The sequence below is a fragment of the Lithobates pipiens genome, unplaced genomic scaffold (genome assembly GCF_037356315.1).
Source record: "Lithobates pipiens isolate NorthernLeopardFrog02 unplaced genomic scaffold, aLitPip1_a1.2 Scaffold_28, whole genome shotgun sequence".
NCBI classification, from domain to species: domain Eukaryota; kingdom Metazoa; phylum Chordata; class Amphibia; order Anura; family Ranidae; genus Lithobates; species Lithobates pipiens.
In genome coordinates, this window is record NW_027507789.1 from 112,809,077 (window position 1) to 112,829,940 (window position 20,864).

Consider the following 20,864-nt stretch of genomic DNA (forward strand, 5'->3'; position numbering starts at 1 on the left):
TTGCACATGTCTACTAAAAAGTCCTGGAAAATATCATTGACAAAATGTTGGAAGGTCACTGGGATATTGCAAAGGCCAAAGGAAAGGGCATTACCAGATATTCAAAGTGGCCAAATCTAGTGCGAAAGGCCATCTTCCACTTATCCCCTTAATGGATGCAGACTAAATTGTGGGCCCCACGCAGATCCAATTTGGTGAAAATGATTACCGATCTCAGTCTCTGAAATAGATCAGGTACCAGGGGGAGAGGGTACTGATTCTTAACAGTTATTTTGTTGATATCCTGATATTCCACACAAGGACATAGAGAGTGATCTTTCTTCTGGACAAAGAATATTCCCACACCTGCTAGGGAAGTATAGGGCCGAATGAACCCCTTTTCCTGAATACAATCTTTTAGTGTTTCCTGTTCTCGCTTAGCGAGGGGAAAGATCCTGTCAAAGGGAATTTCACGAGTTCAATCGGGCGGTTGTTTGGCCGATTTGGAGGAAGGATGTCAGATCCTCGTTTACGGTACACATCCAGGAAATCTTGGTAGGGTTCAGGTACGGCTTGTCGTACCTCAGACTCAGAGTCCATGCAAAATAATGTAGTGGGAGGAACTGAGGGCTCTGGTAGACAATGTTCCTGGTAGTAAACTGAGTGGAAGTAGATCTTCCTGTGGCTCAATCAACTTGGGGGTTGTGTGCCTGCAAACAAGGTAGACCTAGAATGACAGGAAATAATGGGGACGTGATAGCGTCAATGCTGAGAATCTTCTTATGCTGGGAGGGGAAGAGGCTCTTGGGTTACGGGTCCAGACTTGATACTTGACCTGTCAGCCAGGAAGACCTTGGATCTTAAAGGGATGTGCTGTTGTGTGGAAAAGGTCAGGTCAATAAAACAACTGCAAGCCCCAGAGTCAACGATCACGGTGACTGGCACTTCCCTTTCCAGCAACTGGAATGAGATGAGTGGCATTGACGGGTGAAGGGAAGTGGTTGACAAAGGAGATTGTTTGGCACTTACGTGTCTCAGCTGGGCAGGTGTGCACATAATGGCCTGTTCCCCCGCGGCAGAGGCAGAAGTTGTTATGTCATCGGTGTAAACATTCTTCAGGAGACAGAGGGGGGAATACAAGGCCAAGTTGCATAGGCTCCGCTGCTTCAGCTGCAGGAATCCCTGGAGTAGGCTGGATTGGAGCAGAGCTGGCAGGAGCAGGATAAGCAGGAGCTGGGATCCGAGGCATCACCCAAACTGGACGTTGCTGTGCAGATCTTTCTGACCGTCGCTCCCGGAGCCACTGGTCGATCTGGATAGCCAATGTAATAAGGGCCTCCAAGGTGCTTGGAACTCCGACGCGTGCCAGTTCGTCCTTCAGGTTCTCTGAAAGTCCTAAGTGGAACTGGTGTCACAGGGCTGCGTCGTTCCACTGTGTGTCTGCATTCCAGCGCCTAAAGTCCTTGGCCATGCTGCTGCCTTGCTGGAGCATGTGAAGGGCAGCCTCTGCTGTGGAGGTCCGCTGTGGGTCATCATTCAAAGTGGCCATCGCATCGAAGAAGGTGGATATGGACTGTAGCAATATGTGATTCCTCTCCAGCAGCTGGTGGGCCCAGGACTGGGGTTTGGAGCAGAGAAATAATGAATCCCACTTTGGTGGATGCCAGAGAGAATGCTCGAGGCTGCAATCATCCCGAGACCGAAACCCGCACAATGCTCCAGCTGAACACCAGTGTCATCCAGTGTCTGCTCCAGATCAGGCAACCAGGTCAGCTCTAGGAATACTCGACCACTCTCTGCCATCTTGCTCCTCTGCTTTGTGATGCCTGCTAGCAGGGAATGCTTGGTCTCCTCTAGAGCATGGCACCACCCCCTCGCATTCAGATAGGCTGGCGTCTGTTAAACTGATTGGCAATCGACTCCCCTGGTGTGCTGCTGTAACTCCTTGTCAGACAAACTGAAGTTTGCAGGCATGGTGAAACTAGCAGTACTTGCCCAGGCATGTCGATCAGCACCGAATGTGCCCCAGCAAATGAGAGTAGATGACTGATGACTTTTCCAGTGGTTGCCGATAGCAACAATAAAGTTTGTAGCCCATGCCTCACTGAAAGGAACACTTCTAGCACAGTCCTGTCTGCAGGCACCTGCAGGCTGACCCTGATCACCCTGGGCAAGAGTAGACACTTCCAGGCACACTTTACTGTTTGATGCAGGAGTTTGAAGCATAAGTTCAGAATATCCAGCATTAGCAGATCGCTGAACATATTTGTAATCCATGGGCGCAATCGCCTGCCGTGGTTGCCACAGATGAGAGCACATGGTAGAAAGCTACTGAATTGCAGAAATTTAGCACAAGTGTCCATCCCAGCCGCGGTTGGGCAACTGGGTAATCAGGGCAGCAATAACTTGGCAGGCGGCTCCCGCTGGTTTCTATGGACAACAGCACTTAATGCTGTAGTACTGAATGCAGGCAGAGCACATACATCCTTCCCCTGGGTTTGATTCCTTAATTGGTGGGACAAGTGCACTTCCCCGGCTCGTTCTACTTCAGTCGCTAGGGGCAGCGGCTGGCAGGTTACCTGTAAACAGATTGAGCCCCCAAATATAGCGTTACTCCCATAGGGGCTGCTGAATGTAGTGGTCCATCTGTCACCCTGCCCAGCCAGGCACACACTCCTCACTCGCTCAGAGACAGGAAAGCAGTCCTTGCACTTTTTTCTTTTTTTCTTTTTTTTTTTAGGGGAATTTAACTTGGATGGGAAAAGGGAAACTTATGAGATGCCCAAGTAATCAACAGTCAAAGTCTGCCTCGTTCCAAGTCCCTCAGTAATTTCTATGGGCAGACAGGGACTCTGCTTAAGAGTCGGGCCGTAAGTGTTAGTATCCTGTCCTATCACTGCTGTTCTCAGCTCCTCCCTCATTCCACCACCTATTCAATCCCATACTCCACCTCCCAGTTGTGTCCGCCCAACCCTGCCTTCACTCCAACTACCTGCATGCAATGCCTTCAGTGTGCTGTGAAAGGGTTCTGTGAGCAGCTGGGCAGGAGATATGAAACAATGGCTGCTATAGCTGCCTAAGGGGGAACCAGACTGAGTGGGAGAAGGCATAATTGGTGAGTGAGGCTTTTACAAACATAACAACCCCCCTGTCTCTCCACCACAACTTTCTGCTTTGCCCATCCCCCTTCCCTCTCTCCCCTTCTCACTCCCCCCCACACTCTCTATCCAATTTCATCCCCCTTTCTTTCCCCCCACCTTCCCCTTTTCATCTCCCCTCTTTTTTTCTCCACCCTCTCTCTCTCCCTCTCCTCCCTCTGTCATCCCTTTTCACTCCTTCTTCCCCCTCTCTTACCTCCTTTACCCTCTCTTGCTCCCCCATTCTCCCCCCCTCCTCTTCTTTCTCTCTTCTGGCTCTTTCACCTCCCCCCCCCCCATTTTCTCTCCTCTCTCCCATTGCTCCCCTTCTCTTTCTCCCTTTCACCCTCCTATCTCCCCTCTTTAGTCCCCCCCTTTCTGCCCCTTTATTTTTTTTCCCTCTTTCTCCGATCTCTTTATCTTACCCCCCCCCCCAATGGGTCCCCCACAGTCTCTCCCCTTTTCCTCAGTCCCTCTTTTTTTTCTCTCTCTCTCCCTCTCTCTCTTTCCCCTATCTCTCTCTCCTCTTCTCTCTCTCTTCTCCCTCTTTCCCCCTCTCTTTGCCTGTACCCCCTTTTCTCTCTACACCCTCTGAACAACTCCAGACCAGGCAGGAACAAGGTTTCAAAGCTTTAACTTGGAAAAGACATCTCAGAGTCCAACATGTAAGAACAATATTTCTCATACATCCCTAATCCTAACTCAGGCTGCCCTGACATACCTGTAAAAGGTAGAGTTCGTGTATGATCAACTGATCCAAGTGTAATTTTCCAGTATTGGTTTCTTTGGGATTGTGGGTCCCTGTGCTCAAGGGGACTCTCCACTGGGGGCTCTTTGCTTGGGACCACTGTCCCTCTTTTAAATCACATGACTAGTGGTTCAGACCCAAATACAACCCACAAAAACCAAAGAACTGGGAAAGACATTAACCCTTTCCCTCCTGTTCTGGCATAATTTTTACCTGCTTACAGACGTGTTGAAAAAAGGGGCATTCATTTATTTTTGCTTTTACAGATAACAATGACTACCTGCTAGAACTGAGCAGAGACCAGAACAATGAAAATCCCAAGCTAAAGAGGCTTGAAGAGATTCTCAAGGAGCACTTCCAGTCCTCGCAGGGTTCCCGCGGGATCATCTTCACTCGCACTCGGCAAAGTACCCACTCTTTGCACAACTGGATCACTAGCAATTCCACTCTCAAGGAACTGAATATAAAGAGTGCAGCACTAACTGGAGCTGGCTTCAGCAATCAGACCAAGCACATGACACAGGTATTGAAGTAGTTATGTCTGCTAGCAGAGACTGACTGTACTGACTTTCTCCCTTAACAAGACAATTACAGAAAAAATAAAAATAACATTAGCAGTCCTAACTGTACGATTAAGGAGAACAGGACTGACCATCCATTCACACAGGGGCAACACGACTTGCAGCACGACTTTGGGAGGCAACTTGGACACGACTTGAGTATGAATCACAGCGAGACTTGGGGCGACTTACACACGACTGGGGCGACTTACAGCACGACTTCAAGTCGCCCCCAGGCCAGGCGACTTTGGCTGTGGCCAATCACAGAATAATCAGCACTCGAGGAGGAACTCCACACCAGATATTAAATAAAAAAACAGGCATGGGTTCCCTCCAAGAGCATACAAGGCCCTTAGGTCTGGTATGGATTTTAAAGTGATCCCCGCCACCGTTTTTTTGGCGTAAGGGGGTTCCCCTTAAAATCCATACAAGACCTAAGGGCCTGGTTGGCCCCTGGAGGGGAACCCATGCTGGTTTTTATTATTAGAGAGGCGACTTTTCCTGTAAAGTGGCTTCAATATAGATGGAGATCCGACTTGGAGGTGACTTCTATTGAATTCTATGGGTACAAGACGCCTAGGAGTCAGATTGAAGTAGTACAGAAACCTTTTCTGAAGTCGAAGCGACTGCAGTAGTGTGCATTAAGATGGATCGTGATGTAGCGTGACTTTAGGCGACTAGGGGCGACTTGAAGTCAGATCCAAAGTTGCCCCTGTGTGAATGGACTCTGAGACGTTTCCTTAGTCCAAAAAAGACATGGGTCCATTTATAAAAAAACATTCACTGTGGGGTTTGTTTACATCATATGATATTCAGCTTCATTTAATAGTAACATTGCAGCATTTTCCTGAACTACACCAATTTGGAAAATACAGCATTATGGCCACTAGATGAAGTTGACGATCACAAGAAGTAAACATAGTAAATCAATTATGGTGATTATTCATGACAGCTGTGTGCTTAAGACATTCGCACAACATATTTTTTTTATAAATGGACCCCATTGACTAGTGCTGTAGCGTTATTACCTATAGTGATATGGCATCATCATAGTAATGTAATCAGATCATCATGGTAATGTGTTATTTCAGTGTCTTCATGCTGACATTGCTTTGCAATTAAAACATTTTAACTCCTATGGTAAATCAATTTTTAAATTGCCTTTGGTTCAAGTAATACTTTGCATTCATTATCTGTGTTCACAGAATCAGCAACAGGATGTCATTAAAAATTTTGCTAAAGGCTCGCTAAATCTGCTAATTTCGACCAGCATTGGGGAGGAGGGCCTTGATATCCCAGAATGTAATATTGTTGTGCGTTATGGTCTCATGACTAACGAAATAGCAATGATGCAGGTAAGATATCACTGCAGCAGGTGTGATGTAGAAAATTAATATTATTATACAGGATTTATATAGCGCCAACAGTTTGCACAGCATACAACATAAGTGCAAACAGTACAGTTAGAATACAATTCAATACAGGAGGAATCAGAGGGCCCTGCTCGTTAGAGCTTACAATCTAAAAGGGAGGGTTAAATGATACAAAAGGTAATAATTGTGGGGGGTGAGCTGATGGAGAAAAAGAAAGTACAGTAGTTAGGTGGAGGCAGGTTAGGCTTCTGTGAGGAGAAAAGTTTTCAGGGATCGCCTAAAAGTGTATAGAGTAGGAGATAGTTGGACAGATTGGGGTAGTGAATTCCAAAGGATGGGAAAGGCTCAGGAGAAGTCCTAGATGCGGGCATGGGAGGAAGTGAAAAAGGAACTAGAGAGCAGGAGGTCTTGGGAGTAACGAAGAGAACAATTTTCTTTGTATTTTGAGACTAGGTTAGTGATGTAGCTGGGGGCCAAGATGTGTATGATTTGTAAGTTATTGTTTGTATTTTGAATTAAATTTGTTGGCGGCCAATGGAGGACCTGGCAGAGAGGGGAAGCAGATGCTGAGCAGTTTGGAAGGTGGATAAGTCTGGCAGCAGCATTGATGATGGACTAAATAGGGCATAGCCTATGTAAAGGTAGGCCAATGAGGTGGGAGTTGCAGTAGTTGAGGCGAGAGATAACCAGGGAGTGAATTAGGAGCTTTGTAGTGTCATTGATTAGGAAGGGGAGTATTTTGGAGATGTTGCAGAGGTTTTGCACAGTGATTGGATGTGGGGTCGAAAAAAGAGTTCAGAGTCCAGGATAACACATAGCACCCTGGCATGTGGAGATGGGTTGATGGTTGTGCCATTGATCTTGACAGAGAAGTCAGAGAAAGGGGCACATTGGGGAGGAAATATTATGAGCTCGGCTTTGGACAGGTTGAGTTTGAGAAAGTGGTGAGACATCCAGACTGATATGTCTATTAGTAAATTAGTGATGACTGATGGAGTGAGCTGAGGAGTAGAGAGATAGATTTGGGTGTCATCAGTGTAGAAATAATATTGAAAGTCATGGGAGGCAATCAACTGACCCAGGGAGGAGGTGTAGACTGAGAATAGGAGAGGTCCAAGAACAGAACCTTGGTGGGCCCCAATGGATAAAGAGAAGAGGAGAAAGTAGAATACGTGGCTTCGTCTCTGGTGGTGCGGGTACAGCGTGACTCTCTGGTGGTGTGGATACAGCATGGCTCTCTGGTGGTGCGGGCACAGTGTAGCTCCCTGGTGGGAAGGGTACAGTGTGGCTCCCTCTCTGTCTTCCCCCTAGAACAGTACTCTCTTACACAGGCAGCCCACAGCCTGCCTCTCCCTGTCACAGCGCTGCTGCTCCATTTGTCAGAGAACTCGGCAGCAGTGCTGTGACAGGGAGAAGTGAGCTGCAGGCTATCTGTGTATCTCCCCCGCTCGCCCCCCTCCCATTTCTCCTGTCAGCCAAAGGGAGAAGAAAGAGAGAGCGACTCTAATTGGGTTCGCCGCCCGCTGCCCAGCTTCCTGCCCACTGTTTCCCTCCCCATGATTGGCCACAGCAGAGGGCTAATCAGAGAGAGAGTCACCGCTTTACCAAGGGGGGAAGGAGGGCGGCTTGACTTGAATTTGTGCTTTACATTTTTGAGAAACTCCATAACAGTTGCTAATCCTCTGAAATATTTTTACTGCTATTTCAAGAGTTGACTGTTGCTCATTCCTCGCAACCTTTTTGTAGCCACTTCATATGCATGAATAATTGCTTCCATTGTGAGCACTTGAGTTAGTGTCTAATGGCACTTTATTTTTTGTTTGTTTTTGGTTTCCATTTAACATCCTTATAAATAGTTGTTGATTAAGGCCGGGTGGTTCACACTGCTCTGACATGGAAGTCGGACAACTTCCAATCCGACTTCAGCCCCTTGTGATGCCTGACCTGAGAATTTATAGATAGGGGACTCCTATCCTCATATTGATTAGTGGTTCCAAATAATAATAACTAATGCAATAGGGAACAGACACAAAGATACACTCCGCATCTTTCCAAATAACTATTCTGCTTTATTATGATGCAATTTAAGGTTTTTATACACATGATTACGTAGGTATCACATTAATATTACAATTGTACGTTTATGGTAAAAAGGGGTGTCACATAGACAGGCTAATTCTAATCAGGACTCGAAAGAATGCAAACATGTAATGAAAACATTAGTGCCGTGTGCACAGTGGGGGCAGTGTGCAATACATAAAAAATAGAATACAATTACCGTATTTATCGGCGTATAACACGCACCCACGACTTTCCCCCGATTTTAAGGGAGAAAAAGTGCATGTTATATGCCGATAAATACGGTAATTGTATTCTCACTGTCTGTGAGTCGAAAATACCGAGCGCCGCCGAAAAATACAGAGCGCCGCTGAACAAGACAGAGCTGACTGCTCGGCTACGCTCACAGTCCCGCCTCCCTGCTGTTTCTGGAGCGAGCGCTGCTATATGTTATAGATATGTTATAGAGAACTGCATCATTCAGAAGCCATCTGTTTAACAAAGAAAATATAAGATAAGGAAGATCTAATATATCAATAGAGAATAACAAAACCTGGAAAAACATACCTACAATTAAGTCAAGATGCCCAAACTTCTGATGGGAACCTGGACTTCTATGTATTGATGTTAAAGGGTTGCACCCCAAATAGTCCACAGTGAAAAATCCACAGATAAGGGGACCTAACAGTATGAAAATACCAGGGTCCCCAAGTAAAAATACAAACACAAAAACTTTTTTTTTTTTAAATATACTAAATAAAATAATAAACCAAAACGAATTTTAGTGGATCATTCTATACATATATGGCTCCTTACCTAAATAATACTCCTTAAATTCAAATTGCTGGACATCACTTCCCTCCTAGGTTGGTCAGCCATAAATACTGACCACAATGATCTTTTATAGCCCTCTCCACCCCGTTTGGCTCCAAACACAGGGTGAGGACACTTTGAAGTCACTACAAAGCGCTGTTGCATCGGAAATGACGCCCGTGCGCCGGAAATGACGTCAGTGCACCAGAAATGACGCTGTTCCCGCGAAAACCGGAAAAGGCGTCACAGCACTAGCGCAGTTAGACAGAAATGATGACCAAACAACACCATTAAACCAGAAATAGCCAAAAGATATCCATAAAGCATCCGGCAATCACAGTTCATAGAGACAACCAAAATAATGGTCTGCCAAAATGATACTAGACTTGCAAGATGAGGAAATCTTCAACTAAACGGCCAATAAGCTGAAAGGTGGTCAATCCTGTTAAATAAACAAACAACATATGCCTCTAGATTGGTTAGTTTCATATGAAGACCGCTTTGTAATGTGTGCCCCCTGCTGAAGTTAGAAAACAACAGCAGGGGAGCACCTTGGGTGTCCATATGGTAGATCTGATCACATGCTCCAACTACTAATTATTGTGAGGTCCAACGCATATTGAAAGACCCAAATTTATTTCATCAATCTGTCCTCTTGCTCGCTAACGGAAGATCAGGCCCAGGTTCTTAGCCTGGGCCTGACCTTCTGTCCTGACCAGGAGGTGAATTTGTTTGAAATTATTAAGGATGTAAACCTATTTGCTTGTAAGTTAATGTTTAAGGTTATCTTTGATAAGGATTATAAAAATTCTGAAAAGGTGGATTCTTCCAACAACATTTGGAAGAATAAGACATAAATGAAATTAAAGCTTTGAATGAGCTAATGGAACTCTGGGAGTAGATCAACCCAATGAATGACCCTTTGGAGGATCCATCACCATACCCATTACCTTCTTTAGACCCTGAATTAGGATCCTGCTTTCCTCCACCCTCTCTCTATAAACCAAAATCAAGATGTTTTCCTGTACTTCAGGGAAATCCCAAAATTTGGGCATTCACCCAACAAGTATCAAGGGAGATTAAGAATACTAAATGGCGACGAATTGACAACAGATCCAATATTAGCTCAACTCAACGGAGAGCAATTGCTTCTTTAAAAAATAATGATAGCTCGATTATCAAACCCTTCGATAAGGGGGGAAATATAGTGGTAATGGATATTGATAAATATAAAGCAATGGTTACGGATCTGTTGTCTAATCGCCAATGGTATAGACCGATCCCCTTGGCTCAGGTGAAGTATGCACAAACCAAATATGAACTGTGATTGCCGGATGCTTTAAGGATATCTTTTGGCTATTTCCGGTTTAATGGTGTTGTTTGGTTGTCATTTCCTGTCTAACTGCGCTAAGACATATTTACAGAGTACTGGCTGTACACTTCTCTGGCCAGAATGGCCTTCTAGCTTAATTGGCATTCTGACTTCTCAGCATATGTAAACAGACAATTCTACATAAAATGGAAGACGTACAAAAGACAAATATGAAACAAACATGGCTAAACTACTTTTCAAATCACATTATATATATATATATATATATATATATATATATATATATATATATATATATATATATATATATACCCCTTATAATTAGTATTTGAATACATGGTACCATAGGCTGTGATTGAAAGAGGGAAACAAATCAAACACAGAGATTTCTTTAATTTAGTCATTTTTGCAATGTCTAGTGTGGATCCAGGTGACTTTTCCTTCAAGTTTTGCACAATTGTACATTAAGGCTCGGTTCACACAGGGGCGACTTGTCCAGGCGACTTAGCCACCTGACAAGTCGCGCTTAGTTCTGTACTATGGAACCATTCTAATAGGAGCGACTCAAGTCGCTCCGACTTAGAAAAAAGGTTCCTGTACTATTTTTGGGGCGACTTCAGGCGACTTGCATTGACTTCTATACAGAAGTCGTTTTGCAAGTCGCCGCTGAAGTCGTGTGCAGCTCGCGTCTGTGAGTCGCGCTGCAAGTCCTGCCGCCCTTGTGTGAACCGTGCCTTAATAGATGCTATGTTGAGTCTCCAAACATTTCCTTATATATAAATATAAAAGAAAAAAACACGCTTGCCTGATCAATAAACAAAGACAAGCTGCAATACCCAAATATTATACTACATTCACAAGAAAAAGGAAGAAAAGTGGGCTGCGCTAGAAAAATATATAAATATTCAATCAGTGAAAAATTAAATAAATAAATAAAAAATAGAAATAGTTGATAATTCAACCAATCCTATGAGAAAATAAATGCAAAAAATGCCAAGTTCATATATATGTAAACGAATAATGATCTTTCCAATTAAGTAAGAAAAAATATGTAGAGAGACAATTTATACATCTAATTACCGGTATGCTAAATAACAAATTAAATGAATACTGTTGAGAAAAACAATTACCAGTGAAAACAACATAGCAAATAAATAGTGAATAATAAGAGCACGATCGACTTAATATTCTAATCGATCCATAATCATATTAAAAAGTCCATGAAAAAAGTCCCAAAATAAGGATTAGTAATAATAGTAATAATAACTCCCACAGTGATGAAACGGTGAAAGAAATCCAAATTTGTGTAGACTGTGAACACCTCCACCACAATTCACGCTGCCGCTTACCAGAAACAAATGGTTCTTTGTTATAGAGAACCACAAAGCGCAGATGGCTAATTTTCCCAGCCTAGGATTTTGGGCAGATGAGGTGATAAAGGCAGCCTCTCACAGTTCAGACTCAGCAGAGATCCCGAGCGTCAGCGAATATACAAAGAATAAAGCTCGCAATAGTGTAAAACCATAACGTTTAATATAACCAATAAAAAACAAACTGCGCACTTACATTACGCACTGATGTCACCGCTACACGTGGTTGTCCCGGAAGTATTGGGCGTTTTTTCAAGACCGGCCGGCTCGATTGATTTAAGCTGTTTACTTATCGGTGTAATGTAAGTGCGCAATTTGTTTTTTATTGGTTATATTAAACGTTATGGTTTTACACTATTGCGAGCTTTATTCTTTGTATATTTGCTGACGCTCGGGATCTCTGCTGAACACAGGGTTTCTCAGGAGAAGCATGGACCTGAGCAGCAAGAATTTTGTCACCCAAAGGAGAAGTGAGACTGTTGTGAACCGTAGCCAGAATACGATCAGGAGGAATCACAGGAACCGGAACCGACTCCGACTTGGAAGTGGAGGAAAATTGTTGTGACAAGGCGTCAGCCCTTACATTCTTAGTACTGGGTAAGAATGAGACAATGTAATTGAAACTTGACAAGAAAAGAGCCCATTGCACCCTTCTGGGAGAGAGGCATTTACCCTCAGACAAGAATGTGATTATTTTGGTCAGTAAGAATGAGAACCGGCATAGTGGTACCTTCAAGGAGATGTCTCCATTCTTTCAGGGCTAAAATGATTGCCAACAGCTCTCTCTCACCAATCTTGTAATTGCACTCCACAGGTAAAAATTTCTTGGAAAAGTAGCCACAAGAATGCATGGCGCTCTCAGAGGTAGGACATTGAGACAGAAGGGCGCCAACACCTGTCTCAGAAGCATCAACCTCAAAGATAAAAGGTAACATAGGATCAGGATGTGCCAACACAGGAGCAGAAACAAAGGCAGCCTTGAGACTCTCAAAGGCCTTAATGGATTTCGGAGAACAACTCTGTGCGTTACCATCCTTTCTGGTCATATAAGTCAGGGGCTTGACCAGAGACAAAAAATTACGAATAAACTTCCAATAATAGTTGGCAAAGCCCAGGAACCACTGCAGAGGGTGTAAACCAGTGGGTCAGGACCACTGTAGAACTGACGAACGTTTGTCTGGGTCCATCAAAAAACCAGCAGTGGAAATGACATAGCACAGGAATTGAACCTGTTCACAATCGAACTTGCACTTCTCCAGGTTACAATAGAGATTGTTCTCTCTTAGTTTCTGAAGCACACGACAGACACCTGCGTGGTGGCTCTCCAGGGACTTGGAAAATATGAGGCTATCATCGAGATAAACCACCACACATGACTGCAACAAATCTTGGAGGACATCGTTAATAAATTCCGGGAAAACTGCCAGGGCGATTGAAAGGCTAAAAAGCATTATGAGGAATTCATAATAGCCTGTTCTGGTATTAAACGCAGTTTTCCACTCGTCACCCTCCTTAAGCCTCACAAGATTGTATGCCCCTCTCAAATCAAGCTTCATGAAAACCGTTGCTTCCTTCAGGTGGTTAAATAACTCCACCATCAATGAAATTGGATAGGCATTCTTAATCGTGAAACGATTGAGACCCGTATAATCAATACAAGGTCTCAGTTCACCACTCTTCTTCTTCACAAAGAAGAAACCAGCACCAGCAGGAGACGAGGATTTGCGGATGAAACCTTGAGAAAGTGCTTCTGCAACATACTCCTCCATGGCCTTATTGTCCAAGACCGACAAAGCGTAAACCCGAGGGTGTATGACACCAGGTTGAAGTTCAATTGCGCAATCATACAGCCAGTGTGGGGACAAACTACTGGCTTGATCTTTATCAAAGACATCGCTAAAATCACGGTACTCCTTCGGCAGGGAGGAGAGTGAAGAGGTGCACAGTACCTTGGCTACCTTCTGGAAGCATGTCTCACTGCATTGTGGTGACCAGGAGAGACAATCAAAAGAGGGGTTGTGTCTCTGTAACCAAGGATAACCAATAACCAGCGGAAACTTGGGTGAGGAAATAACTTGGAATTGGATTATCTCATGGTGAAGAGTCCCTACAGCCATGGACAACATTATCGTCTCATGAGTCACATGGGCAGGCTGTAGAAGTCTCCTGTCAAGAGCCTCAATGGCAAGTGGAATGTCACACAGCTGCAGTGGAATCGAGTGCTTCGATACAAAGGCAGCATCAATGAACAGGCCTGCAGCACCAGGTTCGGGCATTCCCTGGATGGGTAGGACAAGACTTCAAAAAGTGACCTGCCTGGCTACAATAAAGGCACAATCTCTCCCTCCTCCTAAAGGTTCACCTTCACTGCACGATTCGGTACCAGGAGGCATGGGAGGAGAGTGAGGTACGGGTGGGACTGCAAAGCTCGGAGACAAACGTACAGGCTTCCGCAAGCGATCCTTAAAAGAGAGTCTTTCTCTGAGTCTGGAATCAATGAGGATGGAAAACATGATCAACTTCTCCAGCTCATTGGGTATATCTCGGGCTGTTATGTCATCCTTGATGGTATCCGAGAGACTATGAGAAAAAGCAGCCATGAGGGCCTCATTGTTCCACACAACCTCTGCTGCCAGAGTACGGAATTAAATGGCATAGTTATCAACAGTTCTCATACTCTGATGGACAAGAGGCACTTGGCAGCAGAAGAGGAGCGTGCGGGAACGTCAAATACCCTTTTAAACTAAATACTAAAATAGAAAAAACTGCGCTAATCCCAAAGAAATACATCAGAAAAAAGCAGCACACACTCAAACAAAGTTCAAAAATTCAAGAGCAAAAAGAAAGTGTAGCGCTAATTACTGCAAACAATATATCAAATGACTCAAACAGTGATGATATGATAAAATAATGAATACTGCAAAGAAAATAATAATGAAGTGTCAATGTGCTCAGACAGTGACAATGTGTAAATAGTAGCATTATATACAATTTTGGGCGATTGAGTTACTGATCACTTGACTGGACTATTCATTGTGTGGGATTTTCTGTTATACCACCACAACTTTGGGCAATTGAATCACAGATCACTTGATTGGACTATTCACTGTGTGGGACTTTTTATTTTAATATCATCGTGGGTTATCCCCTATACAGTTTATGCATGTATATTTGTTTATATACACTGATTTCTAATCTGGGATAAGCATTGCATATAGTGCTGCCATTTACACATTGTCACTATCTGAGCACAATGACACTTCATTATTATTTTGTTTGCAGTATTCACCATTTTATCATATCATCACTGTTTGAGTACTTTGATATATTGTTTGCAGTAATTAGCGCTACACTTTCTTTTTACACTTTTAACTAGTTGCTGACTGCCGGCTGTCAAATGACGGCCAGGCGGTGCAACTATTGTGGTGGGAGGCCGTCATAGGACGGCCTCCCGTTTAAACAGGGAATGCGCACGATCGTGCGCGCCCATCCCTGTTTCTTCGGTGGCGGCGTGTCACGGAGACACCGCTCGCCACCGAAGGGGGTGAACAGCCATTGGTTATGGCTGTTTACCACGTGAACGGCCGTGATTTCATCACGGCCGATCACAGATGGTCACACCCCGACTGTGCACAGCGCATGCGCGCGATCGTGAGCGCGCTGCACGTGCACGTCAGTGGCGGCGTGTTCCCCGGGAACACTGCTCGTCACCGACGCTGGTAAACAGCCATTGGCTGGCTGTTTACCCACATGATCGGCTGTGATTCTTTCACAGCCGATCACTAAAATGTAAACAAACCGCGGTAACGAGATGTTACCGGGTTCTCCTCCTCACACACCGATCGTGTGTGAAGAGGAGATTGCGGTAACATCTCATTACCGCCTACAGTACACATCAATCACACTGATTGCCCCCCCCAATAAAGAGGACCTGTCACCACCCCTCATAGTACCTGTCAATCACAGTCCATCAGAGTACCTGTCACAGTCCATCAGAGTATTTGAGTACCTGTCACAGCCCATCAGAGTACCCGAGTACCTGTCACGGCAAATCAGAGTACCCGAGTACCTGTCACGGCCCATCAGAGTACCCGAGTACCTGTCACGGCCCATCAGGGTACCCGAGTACCTGTCACAGTCCATTCGAGTACTGAGTACCTGTCACAGTCCATCAGGGTACCCGAGTACCTGTCACAGTCCATCATGGTACCCGAGTATCTGTTACGGTCCATCAGAGTATTTGAGTACCTGTCACAGTTCATCTGAGTACCCGAGTACCTGCCACAGTTCATCTGAGTACCCGAGTACCTGTCCCAGCCCATCAGAGTACCTGAGTACCTGTCCCAGCCCATCAGAGTACCCGAGTACCTGTCACGGCAAATCAGAGTACCCGAGTACCTGTCACGGCCCATCAGAGTACCCGAGTACCTGTCACGGCCCATCAGGGTACCCGAGTACCTGTCACGGCCCATCAGGGTACCCGAGTACCTGTCACAGTCCATTCGAGTACTGAGTACCTGTCACAGTCCATCAGGGTACCCGAGTACCTGTCACAGTCCATCATGGTACCCGAGTATCTGTTACGGTCCATCAGAGTATTTGAGTACCTGTCACAGTTCATCTGAGTACCCGAGTACCTGCCACAGTTCATCTGAGTACCCGAGTACCTGTCCCAGCCCATCAGAGTACCTGAGTACCTGTCCCAGCCCATCAGAGTACCCGAGTACCTGTCACGGCAAATCAGAGTACCCCGAGTACCTGTCACGGCCCATCAGAGTACCCGAGTACCTGTCACGGCCCATCAGGGTACCCGAGTACCTGTCACAGTCCATTCGAGTACTGAGTACCTGTCACAGTCCATCAGGGTACCCGAGTACCTGTCACAGTCCATCATGGTACCCGAGTATCTGTTACGGTCCATCAGAGTACCCGAGTACCTGTTACAGCCCATCAAAGTACCCGAGTACCTGTCACGGTTCATCTGAGTACCCGAGTAGATGTCACAGCCCATCAAAGTACCCGAGTACCTGTCACGGTTCATCCGAGTACCCGAGTACCTGTCACCAGGCCATCAGAGTACCCGAGTACCTGTCACCAGGCCATCAGAGTACCCGAGTACCTGTCACCAGGCCATCAGAGTACCCGAGTACCTGTCACCAGGCCATCAGAGTACCCGAGTACCTGTCACCAGGCCATCAGAGTACCCGAGTACCTGTCACCAGGCCATCAGAGTACCCGAGTACCTGTCACCAGGCCACCAGAGTACCTGTCACCAGGCCATCAGAGTACCTGTCACCAGGCCATCAGAGTACCTATCTCCAGCCCATCAGAGTACCCGAGTACCTATTTGCAGCCCATGTCTCATAGAATATACGTTGGGGTGTTTGCTTTCCAAAATGGGTCATTTTGTGGGTAATTTCACTGTCCTGGTGGTCCAGGACCTTCAAAAGTGTGATAGGTAGGAATGAAATGAGATGTGTCATTTATGCTCCCAAAATGCCTGAACGTACTACTTCAATGTTCAGCCTCTCTATGTGGCCAGGCTGTGTAAAAGTCCTACACATGTGGTATCGCCATGCTCGGGAAGAGTAGCAGAATGTATTTTGGGGTGTAATTTTTGCTATATACATGCTATGTGTTAGAAATATCTTATAAATTGACAATTTTGTGTAAAAAAATAAATGCGTTTTAATTTTTTTCCACATATTCCAAAAACTTCTGGAAAAAAATTAACCATTCAAAAGACTCATTATGCCTCACAGATTATACGTTGGGGTGTTTGCTTTCCAAAATTGGGTCATTTTATGGGAAATTCCATTGTCCTGGTACTCCAGGGCCTTCAAAAGTGTAATAGGTGGTTGAGAAATGAGATGCGTCATTTTTGCTCGTAGAACGTCTGAAGGTACTACATCAATGTTGGTGCTCTGTATGTGGCCAGGCTGTGTAAAAGTCTCACACATGTGGTATCGCCGTACTCGGGAAGAGTAGCAGAATGTATTTTGGGGTGTAATTTGTTGTATGCATATACTGTGTGTGAGAAATAACCTGATAATATGACAATAAAAAAACAGTAAAAAAAAAAAATAATAAAAAAAAAAAATCTTCATTTTGCAAAGAATTGTGGGAATAAATGACAACTTAAAAAAACTCACCATGCTACTTACTTAATACCTTGGAATGTCTACTTTGTAAAAAGGGGTCATTTGGGGGGTATTTGTACTTTCCTGACTTGTTAGTGTCTCAAGAAATGAGGTACACCTGATGTACTGAAGGCCTGATCAGAAGTGATCAATTTTCAGTGATTGGCACCATAGATTGTAGACTCTATAACCTTCACAAAGACCAAATAATATACACTAATGTGGGTTATTTTTACCAAAGATAGGTAGTAGTATACATTTTGGCCAAAATTTATGAAGAAAAATTACTAATTAGCAAAAATTTATGACAGAAACAAATAAAAAGGCATTTTTTTTCACAAACTTTACGTTTTATTTTATTTATAGCACAAAAAATAAAAAACCCACTAGTGATTAAATACCACTAAAAGAAAGCTCTATTTGTGTGGAAAAAAGGATGCAAGTTTCATATGGATACAGTGTTGGATGACTGAGTAATTGTCATTCAAACTGTGAGAGTGCTGAAAGCTGAAAATTGGTCTGGTCAGGAAGGGGGTGTAAGTGCACTGTATTGAGGTGGTTAAACTAAGTCACAAACTCAGGGTAACTCAAGACAACAGGTTTTTGTGTCTCCCATAGAGGGTTTGCCCAGGCCAAGGCTCTCTCAGAAAGCAAAGATCTCACAAAACCTACTTTGTTTCGGTTCGTGGGAAAAGCCTGGCGGAGCAGCCGCAGTGGGAGATTCCAAGTGAGCCTTGTGACTCAGGAGCGTTTGTAACGCCGTGGCAAACTGATCCATGAGGTGATCTTGCTGATCCAATCTGAAAAAAATTATACCAACAAGTGGATTGACTGTATCTTCTGAATTCATGGCCTTCGCCTACTGTCAGAAACCATGAAATCAGATGAGACAGAAGTACAGTTAAATCACACTTGTTTAATAATAAAAGTAAATAGAACAAACTTAGTCAAAACATAGCCAGAGTTCAGGAACAGGAATGGATAGTCAGGCAAGCCAAATGTCAGGAAGCCGGAGATGAGCGTAGTAAAACAGCAAGCAGGATCTGGAGGCAGAAGGGATGCCACAGCGGGCACGGTTCTGGGAGAGTGTCAATAGATGCCCTCCCACAACTGGACAACCGTGCGGTAGTGGCCATTTGGCTATAGTGCAGTCATCTGGGGTGCAGTGCCACCCTCTCAATGCCTCCCAAGGCAAATGCCTTGTTTACCTCATGGCAGATATGCCCCTGAGCAGGGCAGGTGCAAGGATTTTTGACACCCTAGGCGAAACCTAATTTTGCCGCCCATTGGCTCCACCCCTGACTCCACCCCCTTTGCCCTGCCCATGTGACAGGAAGTGGCGCGATAAAGGAAGCATCGGCTGTGCTTCCTCTAGCGCTGGCACGAGTGCTGCGCCTCTAGTTACACTACCGGTCAGACGGAGCAGCTGCCTGAGACTGAGTTAGTTACATGCTGCAGCCTGCAGAGCATGCAGATGCACAGGGAAATCAGTGGCCGGGCACCCCTAGGCAGCAGTGCGCCCTAGGCGGCTGCCTAGTTTGCCTAGTGGTAGCACCGGCCCTGCCCCTGAGTATATGCATGCCGTGGTGAATTATTTGTTGGTAAAGCTAGACTGCATCTGTGGGAAGCAAGCTGCTGTCCAAACAGGGGTGGTTGGCATTTACTATAAAGGTGGGTTGGGTTGGGTTGGGCTTGCAGAAAACTCGATGTTCATGGTGCTAGTTTGACATCAGTTTGAGATACTTCTGAGACTATTCAGAATTCATTGAGGAAATTGGAAACCAATCAATTTCTGGTATTGGCTTCCAATGCACTGCAGTAGTGCACAGGTAGTGCATGTCCTACTTTTTTAGCACACACCACTGCAACAAATAGGATATAATGCCTTGTGTTGGGACTGCACTAGGGTTACCACCTTTTCTTCAAGCCAAACCAAGCCCCAAGTAAAGTAGTGCGTATAACGTGCATTAGTGAACAGTGGGTGTGGTCAAATTATTCTTGCTGACATTATCGCCCGCCCTGCTCCCCAGTGATTCCGAACCTGCCCCCAGACAGCCGCCTACAGCTCCCAGGCAGTTTCAGATTTGTGTGTGACGATCTTGGTTAATTGGAAAGCTACAGCATGGCCTGAATAATGTGTCCGGATTTCAGTCTGCCTGAACACAGAATACATGATTCAAAACCTGGACTGTCCTTGTGAGACAGGTGGCAATCCAACACTGCATTGAACAAGCTTCCAACCCTAATACACCTGTTGTAAATAAACTCTAATTCTTTTATTCTCATCTGTACAGGGAGAGAAAAGGTAGCAACGGGCCTATGAGCCAAACAATGATACTGATGCACGCCTCTTTCTTTTCTCCTTATTGATCCAATGGGAACATCATCATGATAAGTTTATGAAATAAGTGTTTATTTCATGTTCAAAAAACAAAAGAGGGAATGGGGCTTCAGCAATGTTTCTGTAGAAGGTTGAGCAGTGACATGTTGGGTTTATATGTAGAACTCATAAGGGAATGTGGTGGTTGCTGTGGCTGGCTGAATTCCTCTTAGTGCAATAGGACCTAAGTCAGAAGTTTAGTTTTTATGATTAAACAAGGTTACTTTATAAGGAAAGTTAGTGTTATGCCGCGTACACACGTAGCAGACTATCCGGCGGACTTAGTCTGGCGGACTTTCCGGCGGACTTAGTCTGGTGGACTTTCCGCCAGATTTTCCGAACGACCTACTTGCCCACACACGGTACTTTTGCGACGGACTAATACGGTGTACTAAGTCCGCTGGACTATCCGCCGTACTTTTGAAATGAACGGACTCGCCCACACACGCGGAGGAAAGTGCGCTCATTTTGAGCGCGTCTCCAGGTAGCCGGGGCCAGCGAAGGAGTCGTCGCTGGCCTCGTCACCTGGTATGGACTTAAAGGGGAACCCCTACGCCGAAAAATCAGCGTGGGGGTCCCCCCCTAGGTCCATATCAGACCCTTATCCGAGCACGCTACCCGGCCAGCCAGGAAAGGGGGTGGGGATGAGCGAGCAGCCCCCCACCTTCTGAGCCGTACCAGGCCGCGTGCCCTCAACATGGGGGGGTGCCTTGGGGAAGGAGGGGCGGCGCGGTCCCCCCACCCCAAAGCACCTTGACCCATGTTGATGAGGACAAGGGCCTCTTCCCGACAACCCTGGCCGTTGGTTGTCGGGGTCTGCGGGCGGGGAGGGTTATTGGAATCCATGAGCCCCCTTTAATAAGGGGGCCCCCGGATCCCGGCCCCCCACCTTATGTGAATGAGTATGGGATACAATGTACCCCTACCCATTCACCTGTAAAAAAAAAAGTAAAAACCTTCTTTTAGCTCTTTT

General features: G+C 45.3%; 1 protein-coding gene across 7 annotated transcripts in view; it reads left to right on the forward strand.

The window, feature by feature from the left end:
• The window catches only part of DHX58 (DExH-box helicase 58), a 208,346-nt gene that overhangs the window by 87,791 nt on the left and 99,691 nt on the right, over positions 1–20,864 (forward strand). For all 7 annotated transcript variants that reach the window (XM_077459543.1, XM_077459549.1, XM_077459546.1 and 4 more), the window contains 2 exons: positions 4,131–4,387; positions 5,630–5,779. In XM_077459543.1, the coding sequence (XP_077315669.1) occupies positions 4,131–4,387; positions 5,630–5,779 (407 nt within the window). The remainder of the gene's footprint in view (positions 1–4,130; positions 4,388–5,629; positions 5,780–20,864) is intronic.